The 21,284-nt window shown below is 43.1% G+C and overlaps 1 protein-coding gene across 3 annotated transcripts in view; it reads right to left on the reverse strand.

Moving 5' to 3' along the window:
• The window catches only part of GALNT15 (polypeptide N-acetylgalactosaminyltransferase 15), a 120,031-nt gene that overhangs the window by 90,984 nt on the left and 7,763 nt on the right, over positions 1-21,284 (reverse strand). For all 3 annotated transcript variants that reach the window (XR_012724367.1, XM_075315307.1, XM_075315306.1), the window contains exons 2-4: positions 20,038-20,204; positions 19,010-19,214; positions 6,761-6,928 (exon numbers count right to left, since the gene is read on the reverse strand). Coding sequence is in view for 2 of the 3 variants with exons in the window: in XM_075315307.1 (XP_075171422.1) it covers positions 6,761-6,928; positions 19,010-19,214; positions 20,038-20,204 (540 nt within the window). In the remaining variant the exon portion in view is untranslated. The remainder of the gene's footprint in view (positions 1-6,760; positions 6,929-19,009; positions 19,215-20,037; positions 20,205-21,284) is intronic.

Below are 21,284 nucleotides of genomic sequence, written 5' to 3' on the forward strand. Positions count from 1 at the left end.
GAATCTACTTTGATATATTGAACCTGTCTCTTCTATGAGAAAAGGAAAAATGTGCTTTGAAGTATGCTGTTTGAGTATATAGTGTATACACGGGTGTGTAACGTGTCCGGATGATAATCAGTAATTGATAAATCTAAAGGGCAGGTACAGGTGTCATGGTAAGAGTCCTGACTGTATCCTGGTGGTCTTCCACAGAGAGGAGACAATAGGGGGATTGGTTTTGGCCAATACAGTGTCATGGTAAGAGTCCTGACTGTATTTGGTGGAATTTGATGTTCTCTCCGCGATCCTAGGTAGGAGAAACATTGGCAGAATCCTGGTGCGTCTTCCACAGAGAGGAGACAATAGGGGGATTGGTTTTGGCCGGTACAGCGTCATGGTAAGACCCTGACTGTATCCGGTGGAATTTGATGTTCTCTACGATCCTAGGTAGAAGGAACATTGGCAGAATCCCGTGACTTTGGTTTTAAACAGTATTATTGATGTTCTGGACGGACCGTTCAAAGAAGGTGTATATAGTGTGAACAGAGGTTACTAGTACATGAAGTAAGAGATAGTGAGGGTGAATTTGGTTTTTATCACCCACGTGACACACCTTCCTGGTAAGACAGCTCGTTTGTGTTGTGGTTTGTGGACTGAGGTAGAAATTCTGTGTATTCTGTGGATGTGTATAGTCTATGGTCCAGAAGAGGAAGTGGATTACGGCATAGCAGACATCCAGATTCACGTGTTAGTTTTGGGTCGTATACCCTTGAAGCATGGGGTCTAATCAGTCCACACCTGTCAAGTTAACGGCAGAAGAATTAGTAAGCGAACGAGAAGGAATGGAAAGATGTTTTGTTAAACAAGCGAGGGATCTTGAAAGATAAAGATCTCCTTATGGATGCTGAAGCATGGTATAGAACGTCAAAGGACGTTAAAAGATTGGCCTGGAAAGAGGAATGGGATAGAGATGGTAGATATTTCTATATTGCACCAGCTCAGAAAATGGCTCCTCAGGAAGTGGCCAAGCCCATTAGAAAGCAATGCCCACCACCCTATATGTCATCCTCAGAGGGTTGGACTTGTGTAGTTTGTCCCCCTGCCCACCAAACGCCCTCCCTAGCCTGCCCAGACGTCATTTCAGGTTGGGCCGCACCTAGTTCCCTTTTCCAGCCATCTTCAGTCCCAAGGCCACTGGCCTATTTGTTGCTGGGGCAACAGAAGACACCGAGGGGGGGCAGGAAGATGACAATGATTTAACAATGATCCACCCCACCACCAACACTGTCCCTAGTAGAGGTAAACCACAGGTGCTGTCCTTATTTGAGGACGTCAGGCCACACATGGCATCGCACCATTATTCCGATAGTCCCAGACAAGAACGCCCTAAATATGTGACATGGAAGCCTCAAGAGGCTGCAGTCCTTGTGAAGGAACACTGAGATATATACACCTATGAGTGACGTGTCATCAATAATTGATGTTTGATACCTTGGACCTGATCTTCGGGGATAGAAGATTTGAAAGGGGGGTTGTCCATGTACAGGTGCAGTGTTAAGGAAAAGTGGGTGAAAGAGCCCTGACTGTTAGACTGTTACCTGATACGGTTTTCCTGCTAAGCAGTGAGTTGAACGTTGTATGCGTACTCACTGGTCTTGTTTTAGTGGATGTCAATGTATTCTTACCTAGAATTGAATACATTGGGGAAGACCCCTAAACTTTGGTCTTAAATCGGAATTATTGAGTAGTCGATAGACCGTTCTCATGGAAGTGTATGTATATCATGAATTCTCTCCCTGACATAATATCTCATATATAGTTTTCCCTGAAAGATGTTTTCTCCACACTTAAAGCTGGGGATTCTTTCTGGTCAGTAATGAAGCCAGGTTTGCAGGTTTACAGTGAGGGTGCGTGTACCTTATCACCCAAGTGACACTGGAAGATGTTTTATGTATAATGTACGCAGTTTTTGGTGTGAAACACCGTAGGAGAGTTGAAAGGAAGGAAAAAAAAAAACAAAACAAAACAGGGAAGTGTTAGTTTCCATTTCAGTCCTGTGAATGAAATTCTGTGAAGTTTAGTTGTAAATGACACACGTATGTTGAAATGGAGAATTCTAGATGAGAATTGATGAGTAATTCTGAATCTAGCAACTACACTATGTGTATTTTACCTGTCTGTGAAAATAAGAAACATAAGCTGATAGATAGGGTGGACTTGTGTGCTCACTGTGTCCACGTAAGCCCACCCCATTATTTTCTGTTCTGAATTTAGATTTCTTTCTGTCACTCAGCCCTGGGTGGGGTATGGTATGGGGATAGTTATCAGGGTCTGACAGGAGATAGGGATACGCTGGAGGCTCGGCCCTGACCACCATTAGGTCTACCGTCGAGATGAGGGCAAGTACAGGGTCCCTAGTTACAGGGTCAGCCCAGAGGTCCCTATATAATCCGTATTCCCAGTGACAGATTGAATACCTGCTGAATGTAGATGACACAATACATGTCACTCCCTCCAAGGACTCTTCAGACGCCATTTTTGGCCAACACCTACTTCCTCTTTTAGCGGCTGTTTCTTATCGGTAATTATCTTTAGTGGACGTTTTAACTCAGACACTACATAGTTCATCTTTAGACGCCATTTTAGTCCAGCCGACACCCAGTTCCCCATTTTTGTTTTAGCAGCCAAAGTCACTGCTCTGTTTATTGCTGACATAGCAGGGACTGCAGAGGGGGGAGACAGGGACCTGGAACACACACACTGCATTTTTGGTCATATATGCAGTTTTTTCCACTATCTTGCCTTCACTTTTGCTTGTTTGTTTTCTGCTGTATCTAGTATACAGGTTAGTAGACCATATAGACTGCTCACTATTAGTCCTGGTGGACAGTGAATATTTTTCTGCTTAGCCTGGTTTGAGATGTTCTCACTTGTATGTTATCCTGCCGGTATCTTGCACAAGAGTTCCCTGATAGAGAGGGTGGAGGATCATGTGGTCCCAAGGGGACATTGATCATCAGGAGTTGACATATATTAGAGTTTTCGTTGACAGCACCCAGTAATCCTTTGTGTCTTAGTTTGCAGGGTCTGACAGGAGAGAGGGATACGCTGGAGGCTCGACCCTGACCACCATCAGGTCTACCGTCGGGAAGAGGGAGAGTGCAGGGCCCCCAGTTACAGGGTTAGCACAGGAGAGGTAGAGTAGATACGCTCCACTGCTTTTTCCTAGTTGTGTAGATGTAGTCAGGGGGTGCTGCTGGTAGTTTCCAAACCCTCTTGTGCTCTTTTCTCTTTCCCCGGGGTTTTAGGGAGTCTTAGTTTTTAGAGTTTCTATGTGTTCTCCTGACCCCAACTTACACCCATTGCTCTTTCTTACAAACCTGGGTATAGTCCTTTGTATCAGGTCTCCGAGAGCCCACATGTAAACTACAGCTGGTAAAGACCAGGACACCCTCCTTCAAATGGCAAGACGTATGGAGATGAATCTAGCAGCTTACAAGATCACCCCACATACAGATGTGCTACAGTCACAGTCACCTGAAGAGTATCATCACATCATCTCCAGCCCAGAAGTCATTCTACCTGTTTGCCATGGAAGAAGATAGCAGTCCTTTGAACACTACTCAGCCAGATTGAACACCTACCGAAAACACCAGTTGAAGATCAGTGCCCGTATGACATCACTGCTCCCTGACAAAGTCACCATCTCCCGGTGTGCGGTCCTTAATCCTGCTGAACTTCTCCCTCTTCCAAGGGGGGAGTGTCCCACCTCTGACACCTTGGTGGAAGAGGTAGTCGACTCTGGCATAGCTGAAACTCTGGATTCGATACAGTGACGGATACACCTTTGGACCCTGACTTAACCCCTTTGCGGATGGATCAAGATGTGCATCAAGAAGACGGTTCCACATGGGTATGGTGCTGGTGGCAGAAGACGCTGTGCTGATAGAGCAGTCGCTACCCAAATGCCTGTCTGTGAAGAAGCAGATGTATGTGCTCTCGCTAAAGCCTGCAAGATGGCAGCCAGCATCTACTCTGTGGAGGACAAGAGACTTGATCACTGCCAATGGAACTGTACGCCGCCATGAGGCCATAGAAGAACGGATGGAAGCTTTGCTATTGCCAGACAGAGTCGCGGTGAGCAGGGTTGAGGCCTACATTGGAGGAGTCAAGGGAAGCAGTAAGAAGTGCCCTCACTGACAGAACATCCAAAGAAGCCCCAAGACCACTTACCAAAGAAAAAGTCAGTCAATCTGTGTTCTTTGAATGACCCCGATGTGAAGAAGAAAGGGAAGATGGAAAGTCTTGAGAAAACGTTGTCCTGACCCTACAAGAGCAAGTCCCAGAAGAAGAAGAGGACTGAGATAGGGTGCAGCTGTGGGCTCCCGGAGACCATAGAAAGTGGCTAGTGACCTGCTTTCACTGCCAGCCAAAGAGATATGGCAGGCCTTAGACACAGAACTGACTCTACACACCCCATTCCAGCCACAGAATAGAGGGAAGGTTGGGAAAGATGGGGCAGTGTAGCAGGCAAGGGCATGAGAGTCTTCCCCTTGAATTGTTCAGTGTCAGACACACCCCAGCAGGGACCACTAGGTTGAGACCCTATGAAATCCTGTTTAGAAGTACCCCCAGATACTTCAACTAAGCTTGTTGTTTGTTTAAACATTTGCCTAATACACGTTTTTGAGTTTTCTCCTCCAGATCCAACCAGATCTAGATTTCTCTCTCTCTTTTCTTTTTCTCTCTCCTCTTTTCCTCTCTCTTTTCCTCTCTCTTTTCCTCTCTCTCTCTCCCTCTCTTCTCAATCTTTCTCTCTCTCTTCTCTCACTCTTTTTCTTTCGGACGAAGATCCATGCATTCCACTACAAAGAGATGTCGGACCTGCCTGAGACCAGGAGATGGCTGTCTTCCCTCTTCTACCCGATACTTTGTGCCAGGATGATGATATCTAAGCATGTGGACTGGAAGACGACTGTGCATCCCACCTTTGATGTCCCACCATTACCGCCTGAGGACTGAGGAGCATGAGACTCTGAGTGAACCCAACCCTGGTAAATATTAGCCAATTAAAGGACTACTGCCACGTTCCCCCTTCCTGAATAACGTGGGCCAGCGGAACATAGCCATGAGGACAGTCTAGAGAATACGGTCAGGATCTGGCTTCCTATGCATAGTCTGTTGGGTGGGGAGATTCATCCACAAGGGATGGGTTATCTCGTATGTGAGTGAGGTAACCATCAGCATTAGGACAGATCAATAGACTCGGTAAAAGTAAGGAAAGACTTTTTGGCTATCTCCAAAGGGGGGACTGTTATGGAGAAGATTATGAATTATTATGAGTATATAAGTATATAAGAGTTACATGGAGATATCCATAAAGAACAGGATTTAAGATGGTGTTTGAACTGTACCCCACATATCTCTTGGCATAAGACTCAGACAGACAGTCTGGGCTATTCTTGTGACAAGTGAATCATGTTGCCATTGCTTAATATAAATGAGGAACCAAGCACATTACAGTAAATTGTATATCACAGAATAAGCTGTTCTACTTTATCCAATAGGAGACGTGTTACGTATTCTTGGCACCTAGCTAATAAGGTTATATATATTTGTACAACTTCCGGAAATAAATCAGTCTTACTTTCTATTCATATCTGAGCACGTCTCTGGTGTGTGTGAAAGGTGGTTATGCATGCTACCACGAGTGACTCATAATTTGGACTGCAGACAGTTTAAGAGGGATGCATGACTAGATTGCATCAACCTAAATTACGGCCTTATCAGTCTAACCTTAATTTTTATTTTTTTAAAAAGTGCCATTCTTGGGGTACCTTTAGTTAGAAGCCTATGGAGTTGGCTGTTCCCTTGAATTGGCAAATAAATTCTACAGCACCCATGGTCTCTAGTGGGTGGAAGTCCCGCAATTTTCCTGAAACACTTTGTATTGATAAACCAAAAGATTCTATCAATCAAAAGCTATTTTTTACACATAATATCTAAATGACTATCAGCTGTCCAAATTAATGATCAAAATGACTTGATAATTTAAATCCATTCTTAAACATGATCTATTTTGATTCATGTTTTCAGGAACATTGAGGCTAACTGAAATTCTGTTTGTTACACTGTTTATTCTAGTAATCTATAATGCTATATTTTACCTAAACAAAATGGATGTTTCTTTTATTTAAAACATAGTTGGAATAGGTCCACCAATGCAAGAAGTACTTTTTGTTATCAACTCTTCATGTAAAAGGGGGTGGACCACTTGTACGTTTGTGTACATTTCTTAAAGGGAATCTGTCACCAGGTTTTTGTTACCTCATCTGGGAGCAGCATAATGTAGGAAAAGAGACCCTGATTCCAGCGTTGTATCACTTAGTTTACTAAGTGCAGTAGTTGAGACACAGAGTTCTTAGATGTTGCATGAAGCTGAACTCAAAAAGCTAACCTCACCCACACCACAATTCTCTGTATACATTGTCTTTTGAAATTGAGCTGCTTATCACAGGAAGGAATGTGGTTGGATGACTTGGCATGAGGTAGCTAGTCCCATAAATGATAATGTTCTAGTGATAAAACGTTCACTATAAGTAAACAATAGCACACAGCTTAATACTGTAAATGACATGTCTCTAAAATCTGTGTTTAAGCCTCTATCTCCTTCTGTCTTCAGATTTTTTAGCAAGAAACCTGCTGACAGATTCCCTTTAGGAACAAATATAATGTGTTGTCTGACAACTTCATCTTAAACTGTACTTTAAAATATTACCTGAATGGAATGATGGGGGATTGCCGTACCTTCTGGTCACTTTCTGACAGAGTAACCCAATGAAAATCAAGGCTCCAGTCAATCACTCCTTGTCTCAAATCAGTAGTGTGATAATAATTTAATGTTCTCCAGTCAATTACATCTAACACCGGTGACACTATACAATTCCTTAAACAGAATAAAAATCTATTAGCTTTTATTGTGCATAGGGTTACATAAAATGGTTGTTATTATTTACAGGTTACATTTTTTACAATATCTTCTTTTTGGATTCACAAGATATAATTTATTTTCCTAATTGGATGTGAAAGGAAAAGGTTACTTATTGTGCTCTGAGCTGACATGTTGTGATTTTTAGCAGATAATTCATAGCATATTATAGATTCTTTTACAGAATGAATATACAACCATGTATTTAAAGGGAACCTGTCACCAGGTTTTTCTCTTATGAGCTGTGGCCACCACCAGTGAGCCCTTATATACAGCATTCTAGAATACTGTATACAGAGACCAGGCCGCTCTGTATAATGTATACACCTAGGGGGTGGTCCAGTCCAATGGGTGTTGCTGCTCTCGATCCAGCACCTCCTCCATCTTGCGCGATCGCCGTTCTCCTGCCCAGCCCCATGTGCATGACATGGCCTACGTCATCTACACGGAGGCATCCATTATGCTCCTGTGCATGCGCACTTTCATCTGCCTGGCTGAGGGCAGAGCAAAGTACTGAAATGCGTAGGTGCGAGGAAAGGTCAAAGACCTCCTGCGCATGCGCACTTCAATACTTTGATCTGCTCTCAGTCGGGCAGATCAAAGTATGCATGTCCAAGAGGGCAATGGATGCCTCTGTGGGGATGACATAGGACTCGTCGTCATCCACACTGGGGTGGGCAGGAGGATGGCTACTGCACAAGATGGAGAAGGCACCGGACCAAGAGCAGCGGCAACCATTGGGCCGGACCGCCCCCTAGGTGAGTATTATAAACTTTTTTTTATGTTATACTGAGCAGCCTGGGCTCTTGTATACAATATTCTATATGTATATAAGAGCTTACTGGTGGTAGCCACAGCTCATAATAGAAAAACTTGGTGACATGTTCCCTTTAAACCATTCATTTCGGCAATATAGAAAAAAGAAAGTTGAAATTTGCATCAGCAATAAGTGTCAGCAGCTAAAGAACCGAGGTACAGTTGTAACTTTATCACTGCGTCTTTTGTTGAATCAATCTACTGTCTCCAATAACTAAAGCTGCAAGATAAGATAATAAATATAAAATGTTTATCTAGCACAAAAATCATGTGCTACCATGTGGAGTATTTCCTTTCAAGGCTCAGTTGTTTCATCTCTTCTCCCTCTTACTTTCTAACAGGAATCTGTTATCATTTTTTAAATTATTGTGCAGTTGTAGCCCAGTTTCAATCATTTTTTTTTTTTACAATTCTGCACTTCTCAATTCTCACTCTCTCACCCTGTAGTGACTGGCTGATTTAATTATTGCTGCTACTTCTATGAATACTTGATATTTAAAGGAGTTGTCTAGCCTCCAGGTATAAATCTGCAGTTAGTCTATGTGACCGCAGACGTGAATCCTCACAGTGCACACACTGCACGCTGTAAGGACTGTGTGTTGCTGGTGCTTCCGTGAGCGGAGAGCATGTGACCGTCAGCTTCTGGGGTCACTTGCCATGCTTCCACCTTATTCGCATCTAAGTCCCTGTATGGACACATTATAGTAACCCGTGTCCACTACAAGCACCAGTCCGCCTTCTTTACCTGCCAACTAGTTTTCTTCTTGTGGCATCCTATTGATTAAAAAAATAAGATATTTAACACACATACAACAGAGTGACTATATGATTAAGACCAAATTGGGTCAAAACGTCACAGTTCAGTCGCAGTTTGCCTGTTGAAATTGCATATAGTGTGTTATAAATCCATTAAATATCACTTTTGCATTCTATAAAGGCTGCTTTACACGTAACGACATCGCTAACGAGATGTCGTTGGGGTCACGGAATTCGTGATGCACATCCGGCCTTGTTAGGAACGTCGTTGCGTGTGAAACGTACGAACGACCGCTAACGATCAAAAATACTCACCTTATCGTTGACACGTTGTTCTAATCCCAAATATCGTTGCTGGTGCTGGACGCAGGTTGTTCGTCGTTCCTGAGGCAGCACACATCACTACGTGTGACACCCCATGAATGACAAACAACACCTTACCTACGTCCTCCGGCAGCGAGGTGGGCGTCACTTTCTTTCGGCTGCTCTCCGCCCCTCTGCTTCTATTGGACGGCTGCCGTGTGATGTCGCTGTGACGCCGCACGAACCGCCCCCTTAGAAAGGAGGCATTTTGCCGGCCACAGCGACGTTGCTAGGCAGGTAAGTCCGTGTGACGGGGACTAACGATATTGTGCGCCACGGGCAGCGATTTGTCCGTGACTCACAAACGATGGGTGCGGGTACGATCGGCAGCGACATCGCTAGCAATGTCTCTGCATGTAAAGTGCCCTTAAGAGTGTGCTGCAATTACTATTTTTAGTATTCATATTGGTTTGGCACCCCTGTGTTACATGCACCTCATTTAATATATATGTGCACGTCATTTTCTATTTTTCAGACTTGTAGCCTAAAGGCCCCGTCACACACAGAGATAAATCTTTGGCAGATCTGTGGTTGCAGTGAAATCATGGACATATTGTTCCATTTGTACACAGCCACAAACCTGGCACTGATTGTCCACAATTTCACTGCAACCATAGATCTGCCGCAGATTTATATCTGATTCTTCCCTCCTGATGAAGCCGTGAGGTGGGGTGCACTTGCCCCCTCCTGGCGAAACACGTGTCGGTGGGCTGGGGGGTTATCTCCTCATTCTGGGCACCTATGTGGCATTGGCGATCCCTTGTCCTTCTCCTTATATAGGTATGTTATTCACTTGTGAATATTCGATTCTTTTCAGGACAGGCATTTCAGTCTTCTACATATGGGGTTAGCCTATGCAGAACACTCGCTCGTGTGTGTTGTTTGATGAACTCCTATTTATGAAATATTCTGCACTGTAGCACTTTATGTCTTTTTGACAGTTCATCTCACACTCGATCTGTAAGAGATCACTGTATCTCCTAGCAGGTCTTCTGCATACTCTTTATGCCTGCTTGCTATTATGTATACATTTTTGTATTGACATTTATATCTATTTGCCACTTCTGCCCTGCATACTTGTTTTAAATCTCCTGCCTTAAACCCTCCTTGTCTACAATAAATATATTTTGCATTTAAAACTCCTTCTTCTCCTGTGTTTTGAATGTGTTATAAGGAGTTTGCGTTGGCATTTAAGGGACCTTGATATGGTACCCTTCTGCCAATACTATAAAATGGTTTTTTGGAGCTTTGTCTTGCTGAGATTTATATCTCTGTGTGTGACAGGGCCTTAATTCGGACAAACTCTATAAAAATGTATCCACCACTGCTCCAGATATATGTTATTTTCTGTAGGGCTGATGTTGATAACGACACAGTCAATAAATAAGTTCAACGGCCCTGCCCAAGTTGACATCACAAGCTGAACTCACTGATTGGCTGCAGCTCTGTTGATGTGACGTCAGCACTGTTGACAATAATAGACACTGGGAGCAGAGGGAGAGCCTCAATGCTGGACCCGAATAGCATGCAATGTGAGTAAAGAAACTTTTGTTTTTTTAAACAAACTACAGCCGGGGGCTTTCTGGAAGCTTCCTTCCTCTACAGATACATACTTTTGCTCCTCTGCAGCTCACAAGTGAATGAAGTAGGTAAACAGCAAAGATCAATATGTTTTAATTGTAGATTAAAAGTGTTAATTTACACACTTCTTCACACCTTTGCAGGTGTTAAAGAGGGAGAAAGGATGAGGCCAAATAAAGGTCCAGTCACACTAAGCAACTTACCAGCGATCCCAACAACGATAGGGATCGCTGGTAAGTTGCTAGGAGGTTGCTGGTGAGATGTCACACTGCGACGCTCCAGCGATCCCACCAGCAACCTGACCTGGCAGGGATCGCTGGAGCGTCGCTACACGAGTTGCTGGTGAGCTCACCAGCAACCAGTGACCAGCCCCCAGCGCTGCATGGAAGATGCTGCGCTTGGTAACTAAGGTAAATATCGGGTAACCAACCCGATATTTACCTTGGTTACCAGTGCACGGAGCTACACGTGCAGAGAACAGGGAGCAGCGCACACTGAGCGCTGGCTCCCTGCTCTCCTAGTTACAGCACACATCGGGTTAATTACCCGATGTGTGCTGCAGCTAAATGTGCACAGAGCAGGGAGCAGCGCACAATGCTTAGCGCTGGCTCCCTGCTCTCCTAGTTACAGCACACATCGGGTTAATTACCCGATGTGTGCTGCAGCTAAATGTGCACAGAGCAGGGAGCAGCGCACAATGCTTACCGCTGGCTCCCTGCTCTCCTAGTTACAGCACACATCGGGTTAATTACCCGATGTGTGCTGCAGCTAAATGTGCACAGAGCAGGGAGCAGCGCACACTGCTTAGCGCTGGCTCCTTGCTCTCCTAGCTACAGCACACATCGGGTTAATTAACCCGATGTGTCCTGCAGCTACATGTGCACAGAGCAGGAGCCGGCACTGACAGTGAGAGCGGCGGAGGCTGGTAACAAAGGTAAATATCGGGTAACCAAGGACAGGGCTTCTTGGTTACCCGATGTTTACATTGGTTACCAGCCTCCGCAGAAGCCGGCTCCTGCTGCCTGCACATTTAGTTGTTGCTGTCTCGCTGTCACACACAGCGATCTGTGCTTCACAGCAGGACAGCAACAACTAAAAAATGGCCCAGGACATTCAGCAACAACCAACGACCTCACAGCAGGGGCCAGGTTGTTGCTGGATGTCACACACAGCAACATCGCTAGCAACATCACAAAAGTTGTTCGTTAGCAGCGATGTTGCTAGCGATGTTGCTTAGTGTGACGGGGCCTTTAGATTTGGTAAGATACCATAAGCAGGAAAATCACTGGCCAAACAAGTGATTAGTGAAAAGACTAAAGGCTACTTTACACACTGCGATATCGGTCCCGATATCGCTAGTGTGGATACCCGCCCCCATCTGTTGCGCGACACGGGCAAATCGCTGCCCGTGCCGCACAACAGCCGTCACACATACTTACCTGTCCGGCGACGTCGCTGTGACGGGCGAACCGCCTCCTTTCTAAGATGGCGGTCCGTGCGGCGTCACAGCGACGTCACTGAAGCGTCACTGAACCGCCGCCCAATAGCAGCGGAGGGGCGGAGATGAGCGGGACGTAACATCCCGCCCACCTCCTTCCTTCCTCATAGCGGCCGGGAGGCAGGTAAGGGGAGCTTCCTTGTTCCTGCGGCGTCACACGCAGCGATGTGTGCTGCCGCAGGAACGAGGAACAACTTCGTTACTGCTGCAGTAACTATTTTTAAGAATGGACCCCCATGTCGCCGATTAGCGATTTTGCACGTTTTTGCAACGATGCAAAATCGCTTATCGGTGTCACACGCAACGGCATCGCTAATGCGGCCGGATGTGCGTCACAAAATCCGTGACCCTAACGACTCCGCATTAGCGATGTCGCAGCGTGTAAAGCCAGCTTAAGGCTAAGTTCACACACTGCGCTTTTCTGATGCTGCGTTTTTGTGTGTTTTTGCCGCAAAAAACGCACAACGCACCCGCAGCAAAAAAAGTGGCAAAAACGCATGCGTTTTTACTGCGTTTTGCTGCATTTTTTTTGCGTTTTGCTGCGATTTTGCTCACTGCGTTTTTATGCGTTTTTTATCAGTGAACATTGCCATTAAAGATTGTTGAAAAAAAGAAAAAAGGTCTGATGTCATTTCCCTCTTTAACCCCTTCAGCCCCCGGGCACTTTCCGTTTTTGCGTTTTTGTTTTTTGCTCCCCTTCTTCCGAGAGGCGTAACTTTTTTATTTTTCCCTCAATCTTGCCATATGAGGGCTTATTTTTTGCGGGACAAGTTGTACTTTCAAATGAAACCATAAGTTTTACCATATATTGTACTGGAAAACGGCAAAAAAATTGCAAGTGCGGAAAAATTGCAAAAAAAGTGTGATCGTACAATAGTTTTTGGGATATTTTATTCACTGTGTTCACTATATGGTAAAATTGAGGTATCTATGTGATGCCTCAGGTCAGTGCAAGTTTGTAGACACCAAACATGTATAGGTCTACTTGTATCTAAGGGGTTAAAAAAAATTCACAAGCTTGTCCAAAAAAAGTGGCGCACGTTTTGCGCCATTTTCCAAAACCCGTAGCGTTCTCATTTTTCAGGATCTGAGGCTCAGTGATGGCTTATTTTTTGCGTCTCGACCTGACGTTTTTAACGGTACTATTTGTGCGCAGATGCTACGTTTTGATCGCCAGTTATTGCATTTTGCGCAAAATTTGCGGCGACCAAAAAACGTAATTTTGGCGTTTGGAAATTTTTTACCGCTACGCCGTTTACTGATCAGATTCATTGATTTTATATTTTGATAGATCGGGCATTTCTGAACGCGGCGATACCAAATATGTGTGTATTTTTTATTTTTTAACCCTTTAATTTTCAATGGGGTGAAAGGGGGGTGATTTGAACTTTTAGGTTTTTTGTTTTTTTTTTATTTTTTAAAACTTTTTTTTTACTTTTTTTTTATTTTACTAGTCCCCCTAGGGGGCTATAGCGATCAGCAAACCGATCGCTCTGCACTATCTGCAGATCTCAGCTACAGAGCTGAGAACTGCAGATTTGCTGCTTTACTTTCAATGCCGGCTGTATTCCGGCATTGAGAGGAAGTGAGTCATGTTAGCTACAGGCGTCATCACATGACCCTGTGCTACCATGGCAACCACAGAAAGTCACATGATCATGTCACGTGACTTCCGGTGGGAGCGGGGTAAGTGACTGTCATGGCGGCGCCCATATACATATCGCTGCCAGATTTTGGCAGCGAAATGTAAGGGGTTAATGGCCGCGGCTGGAAGCGATTCCACCCGCGGCTAGCAGGCACACATGTCAGCTGTTGATAACAGCTGATATGTGCGCGGAACGCCGCCGCCTGCCGGCGGCAGGGGGCGGGGCTTACCAGCACACAATTCATGACGTACCCAGTACGTCATGGGTCGTTAAGGGGTTAATATGTTCTTCATTCTCCACTAGTGTATGCAGGAGAGCAGACAGCTGCAGAACTACAAGGCTCAGCATGCTCCATCCAGGACTGTATGCTGGAGGGAGAGTCAGGGGGAGCAGACCTACAAGGCTCAGCATACTCCATCCACTAGTGGATGCAGGAGAGCAGACAGCAGCTGCAGAACTAAAAGGCTCAGCATCCTCCATCCAATAGTGTATGCAGGAGAGCAGACAGCAGCTGCCGAACTACAAGGCTCAGCATCCTCCTTCCAGGACTGTATGCAGGATTTCTTTGCCCCCCAAAAAAATGACGTGGGCTTCGCCATATTTTTGTATGTTAGCCGGGTACAGCAGGCAGGTACAGGCTGTCCCCAACCCCCAGCTGCCTATTTGTACCCGGCTGGGAAACAAAAATATAGGGAAGCCCATTTTTTTTAATTATTTCATGAATTTCATGAAATAATTTTAAAAAAAAAATGACGTGGGCTTTGCTCAATTTTTGTGTCCAGCCAGGTACAACTAGGCAGCTGGGGATTGTAATCCGTAATGCAGGGTGCCCAAGCTTTCTGGGCACCCCCCTTGCGAATTGCAGTCCGCAGCCGCCCCAGAAAAGTGCGCTTTCATAGAAGCGCCATCTTCTGGCGTTGTATCCAACTCTTCGAGCTGACCGGGTGGCTCGCTGGGTAATAATGGGGTTAGGGATAGCTGTGCATTATCAGCTGGCCCTAAGCCCAAAATTCATGGTGTCACGCCAATGTTAGACATGGCCACCATGAATTTCTAGTAAAGATAAAAAAAAACACAACACACAGAAAAATATTTTTATTAGAAATAAAACACAACACAATTAGTGACTCCATTTTTATTGAAATAAAGAACACCCCTCCACAGTAATCCTGGGTCAAGGGTCCCGTGCCGTCCAATCCGGATCCAATATCATCTGATCGGTTTGCTGGAAGGCAAAGCAATCAGATGATGTGTCAGGTTCAAGAGCCTGAATCACATGACACAGCAGCTGATTGTATAAACGGCTTTTATACAATCAGCTGATGCATCAGTGCAAAAAAAACGAAAAAAACATACACTTCTGTGCAGCGTTGGACTGGCTACTGGAGGAATCTCCAGTAATGCCAGGCCTGAATTCAGGTACCTGCACTGCACTCCGGAGTTCTCACCTGAGCTTCGGAGTGCAGCCTACACTTTACAGCAAGTGCCGAGTGACTGATTCCTCGGCACTTGCGGTTCAGTTCATGACAGCTGCAGACCGGCCGGGGTGATCTCCGGTGCTCTCACCTGAACTCCGGAGATCACCCCGGCCTGTCTGCAGCTGTCATGAACTGACTGCAAGCGCCGGTGAATCAGTCACTCGGCGCTCGCTGTACAGTCTAGGCTGATGCATCAGTGCATAAAAAAAAACCAAAAAAACTACACGTCCGTGCTGACTCCCGTCCGACCACTGCAGCAGCTGCCGGTAATCAGCTGATTACGCCTACAGACGGCATCAGCTGATAGCCAGCCGGGTGGTGTAAAGCTGGCGTCACCGCGAGACCTACGATCAGCTGATGCGTCAGGTCACCGCATCAGGTGATCACCGCCAGGTCCTGCAGCTATCGTACGTGCCTGGGAGCCAGCGGGACCGGGAAGAGGAGCTAGGAGCGGACATGGCACCGGGAGTCTGCAGACAGGTGAGTATCACATTTTTCTACTGTTCACTTTTGATTTAGCAGCCGCTTCCACCTCCCGCACGGGAGCAGACATGGCACCGGGCGGGAAATGCAAGCAGCGGTGGCGATACCGGGAGGATTCACGCTTCTGTGTTTACTGACAGAAGGAATCCTCTTCCTGTACATGTCACTTTACTACCCACCCCTTGCGTTTATAGCTGCGTTTTTAGTCATAAAAACGCACTCACTAAAACGCAGCTATATTTGCAATTAGCGATTTTCATTGCGTTTTTGAACATCTCATTGAACTCAATGGGTGGAAAACGCAGTGAAAAACGCAAAAATAATTGACATGCTGCGTTTTTGTGGGCACCACAAAAACACAGCTAAAAAAAAATGCTGTGTGCAGACAGCAAAATTGAAAACTCATAGACTTTGCTGGGGAAGCAATGTCATGCAGTTTTCTGAGCAAAACCGCACCCAAAAAACGTGCAAAAACGCCGCGAAAAACGCGGAAGTGTGAACTTACCCTAAGGGGGAAATTTATCATGAAGGGAATTTTTTCAGTTGTCAGTTTTGCTGACCTGCTGTTTTGGTTTTTTTTTACTCCAAACTTAGCAAAATGTTGCTACATTTTTTATATATTTGGGGTATCAATTTGCATGTCTTAAATCTGTCTTAAGCTATTTCACCTAGTTAATGATGTTTACGTTCCTACATACTTTTAAGTGGAAGTGTAAGGCCAAAATCAGAATAAGTTGCAAAATTATGACTTAAACTAATATGTGCCAATATATACAAAATTATATCTATGGTATATGCTCAAATAAGAATTAATTTAATTAATTGAAATTAATAACTCCTTGAAGACCAGACATAAAAATTGCTGTGGGGTGAACTTGGTGAGAAGAACTCACTATTTTGGACTGTTCAACTATTAGTTTGCGTTTCTGACATAAACTCTATGAAAGCAGTAAATGTTTAATAAAGCTAGTTTTTTTTTCACCAAAAATGCTTATAAAATGCTGTGGATGTTTTTACAGCATTTTTCACTTTTTCATTGATTTTTATTATTTTGTGCATGGTATTTATGAAATGTCATAGGTTTTGCTGGTACTACATAAGCAGCTTTAAATTTTAAAAAGCTGCAAAAAAATAAAAAAAACCCTGCAAAAATGCAACAAATTAACATTGCCTCAATATACTTTTGCACAATATGTGATACTACATTTGGCATTGCCAATATTTACCAAGTCAACTATTCTTTATTTTGGATTGAAATTGCTATAACATTTTGTTGGGGTGTTACAATACTGTGTATTGCTAAACTTCAGAACTGTAGGAAATCTGATATAACAATAAAATCAGATTGTAGACATCAGGATATCAACCATAGATTATTTTTATTTTTGCAGTTTTTAGAATTAAATTTAGAAGTCTATTTCTGGCATCCACATAATGTAACACACGAGCAGTCTCTCCCCTGGGAAATGATTCTGTTTCATAAGCTTTTACATTGTTATCACGTCCTTATTAACTATAGTACATTGTGTAAGAAGCAGTTTTAGAAATTAGAGTTTAGTACTTAAACATCTGTTTTCTGAAGAACATTTGATTTAAAGAGAACCTGTCACCAGAACTTTCCCATATAAGCCACGGCCACCACCAGTAAGCCTTGATATACATCATTCTAGAATACTGTATATAAGAGCAAAAGACCCTTCATTATACTCACCTGTGGTGTAGTCCGATCAGATGGTCATCGCTGGTCTCAGTCTTACACCTCCTGTCTTCTTGCAATCGCGTCCTCTTTCCCTGCTCCATGTGGATGACTCGTCTTACGTCATCCACATAGAGTCCTCCATGGCGCTCCTGCCTTATCTTTTTTGTATCCTTTTTCCCTTTATTAATGGTTTATTTGTATTATTCAATAAACCTATTTTAAAACTAAGGAGTACTAATACAATTTTGCTGCTTGTGTCAGACAGGGGTTCTATGATTATAATAGAAATAATTGTTCTAATTGCTCTCTATTCAAAAACATGTGCACATAAACATTTCTTAGTTGTCATCATAGCATACAGATGATATATCTTTAGTAAATTTAATAGTTTACTAGTGAATTAGCTCTTGCCATTAAGATAGGCTTTAGTAATTGTCTTCATAGTCACCTCCAAATTAATTTGTCCTCTTCTGAAACTCTGGGGGCCTGTTGTATTAAAGCCCGTTATTATGTTAGTGTCTATAACTACCTAAGGGGAATCAGGCACGAGGGGGGCTGTACCATTTACTACAATGTAACATTAAGCAAGACAACAATGTAGAGGCATTCTAGTTATATAGCGGGTAAAATAAGTATTGAATATGTCACCAATTTTCTATATATAAATATTAGGAATGATCGAATATCTCAAATATTCGGCTTCGCGAATATCCGACGAATATTCGATGCACAATGTAAGTCTATGGGAAGCCTTAATAGTTCGGAATAGTTGTTATTCGGGTTTCCCATAGACTTACATTGCACATCGAATATTCGCGAAGTCGAATAGCGGCAACCTATTCGGCAAATATTCGTGAAGCCGAATATTTGCGGTATTCGATCATCCCTAATAAATATATTTTTAAAAGTGCTATTGACAAGAATTTGTCACCAATCTAATCCATGCAGACAAAGAAATTAAATTGTAGATGTCTATAAATTATTGATGTATAATTATGAGAAATGACACAGGAAAAAAAATATTGAACACATGAAGAAAGTGAGGTGCAAAAAGCCATGAAAAGTCATGACTCCAGCTCAAATCTATCATTAATTAGAGAGGAATCCTGTCACTTAGTGAAAAATAATATCAGTTGGTTCAACTGATGGCCTATAGAAAGAAGTCTCATTATCAATCTGTCTGGCAAGAAACATCTTATCATGGGTAAAACCAGTGAGCTGTCTTAAGACCTTCACAACTTTATTGTCACAAAACATACTGATGGCATTGGTTACAGAAGAATTTCTAAACCACTGAAACTTCAGTGAGCACTGTTGGGATCATAATCCAGAAGTGGAAGAACATCATTTCACCCCGAGAACATGTGCTCCCCGCAAGATTTCAGTCAGAGGAGAAAAAAGGGTCAGAAAAGATGTCCAAAAGCCAAGGATTGCCTGTGGAGAGCTACAGAAAGACTTTTTCCCGTGTCATTTCTCATCTTTTAACAACTTATTAGTGGACATCTATGGTTTGATTTATTTGCCTGTGTGGATTGGATAGGTTGTTTCCGACATCAAGTGAACATTTCATGTCAATAGCATCTTTAGAAATATATTTACTTAGAAAATTGGTGACATGTTCAATACTTTTTTCATCCACTGTATATACTGACTACTTTATTGATATACAGGACTATTGGTCACAGAGGTAATATAGAATATAATAGAATGATCTCACACCTGTCAGTCAATATTCTACTCAAAAGTGGTTCTAGCCAGCCTGGGTGGCACTCACAATGTGGGTCCATAAATACAAGGATCTCCCCAGTTGCCCTTGCGGCCCCCAGCATACGACTTCCAATAATGCCAAGTCTCTTGTTGCTTCTTATTAGCTTTACTCCATCAATTCTAGACACGTATTCACTTAGGGCAGTCTTGAGATGACCTAGAAACATAAGAACATATATAAATACAATACAATATGCAATGTACAGTATATTAAAAATACCGTATTTTTCAGATTATAAGACAAAAAATTGAGAGAAAAATGAGGTGTGCATTTTATAATCCGAATGCATCTTACCAGGAGGTGGTGGAGAGGGGTCACAGGAGGCAGGCGCTGTCCTGAGGTCTGCGGGGTTCTGTGCGGCGTTCTGTGTGGCGGGCTGTGAGGCAGGGGCATCCTGAAAATATTGGGATTCAAATAATTGCGCACTGAGTCAGCGCATGCGCAAATAGATCTCTAGACTCAAGATCTCATCTGCGCATGCGCCGCCTCCGGCCCATTGATCTCCTGGCAGCGGAATTAAGGAAAATGGCAGCCGGAGGTGGAGCGTGCTCAGATGAGATCTCTGCTTGACATTGAACCCATAGCTTAATCTGCGCATGCGCCGACTCCGGGCACCATTTCTTTGAAGCCCGCTTCACCGACAGTTTCTAGAAGTTGCCGACCTCACAGCATCTGGGACACCTGCTGGCTGCACTGCACACGCCACCTGCAGCATTGATTTGCTCCACCACTGCCCTCTGCCTCCTGTGACCCCGCTTAACAACCGCTGCTTTCACCCCCAGTAAGAGACCATCGGATTATAAAACAAACCCCATTTTTTTTACCTTTTTTCTCTCTAAATTTGGGGTGTGACTTATAATCCGATGCATCTAATAAACCGAAAAATATGGTACTTCATTGGCGTCCATGTTCCATTAAAGTTTTTAAGAAGAGATTAAAAGTTTCTTACGTAAACCTTAATTAAAACTTAAAGCATTACCTTTGTGACTTAGGTCATCCACAAGGATGATTTCCTTCAAGATCTTTTTTGGAGAGTTGTCTAACACACTGTGAACCGTTCTCAGTAATGTAGACCATGGTTCATTATGGAATGCAATTATAACGCTTGTGGTGGGAAGATTCTCATTGTAAATTTGCTTGAGACACCTGTTTAAAACAAAAAAACTTTTCATTTGTAAATAAATATGAATTTCTTTACTTACATACAGTATATACACTCCACAGTTAAAATCAATGGACACTTTTATAAAGATACCCCTAAAAGTATGATAAAACTGACAAAAATTTAAAGTTTTGAGAATGACAACAAAATTATATTTTCACATGATCTGGTGCCCTCTGGTTTTTAATTGTGTTTGTCTGATGTTTACATCACATATAGAAATATAATTGCAATCATATTATGAGTACCAAAAGGTTATATTGACAGTTATAATGAGTTAATGCAGCAAGTCAATATTTAATATATAGGTCACTCCCCAACCTTATTAAGAGTGCCAGGACACCACTGTGATACTATATTCAACAGAGAAAGAATGTGGCACAAGTCCAATATTGATAAAATACAAAACTTTATTGATTATACTTAAAAATCATAATAGAGCAAGGAGCCCTCAAGGGGTTAACAGAACTGTGTGCAGAGCAATTCAATGATTACAATCAATATAGACTATGATATACAGAGTGCAGACGGTCAAATATTTTTTAACACTTTTTAACACTTTCTGCATGCATATGTAGATAAAAATGCAAACAAGGTGTATACATAAATAGCATTTTAAGCTTGTGTTAACCACTTGTTTGTAATTTGATGTTGCATATCTTAATTAGTAGTTATGTGAATGAAATCACTACCCCCTTTAGTTAACAGCCACTTTATGCATCATCTGCTTGATCATACTAGCGTTTTAGTGTGGAGAGCCCTATATACATATGTATATCTAATGACATTAGTAGTTTACTGTGGGCAAAAGAAAAAAAAAAAAAACACCAGCAATCTCTGTAATATCAAGTCATAGTACTAACCAGTTCTGCAGCAGTTCTGAGTACCCCACCTGTCCCTACGCGCATTTCACCTATTCTTCATATACGTCCCCTGAAGAAGAGGTGAAATGCGCCTGTTAACCATGGTTAACTGAAGAGAAACAATGATACCAAGCACCAGCCTCCTTTTAAAGTGTCCAGTGGTGTCATTCTTACTTAATCATGACTGATTGATCACCAGGC

This window comes from Anomaloglossus baeobatrachus, chromosome 6 (assembly GCF_048569485.1).
Source record: "Anomaloglossus baeobatrachus isolate aAnoBae1 chromosome 6, aAnoBae1.hap1, whole genome shotgun sequence".
Lineage (NCBI taxonomy): Eukaryota > Metazoa > Chordata > Amphibia > Anura > Aromobatidae > Anomaloglossus > Anomaloglossus baeobatrachus.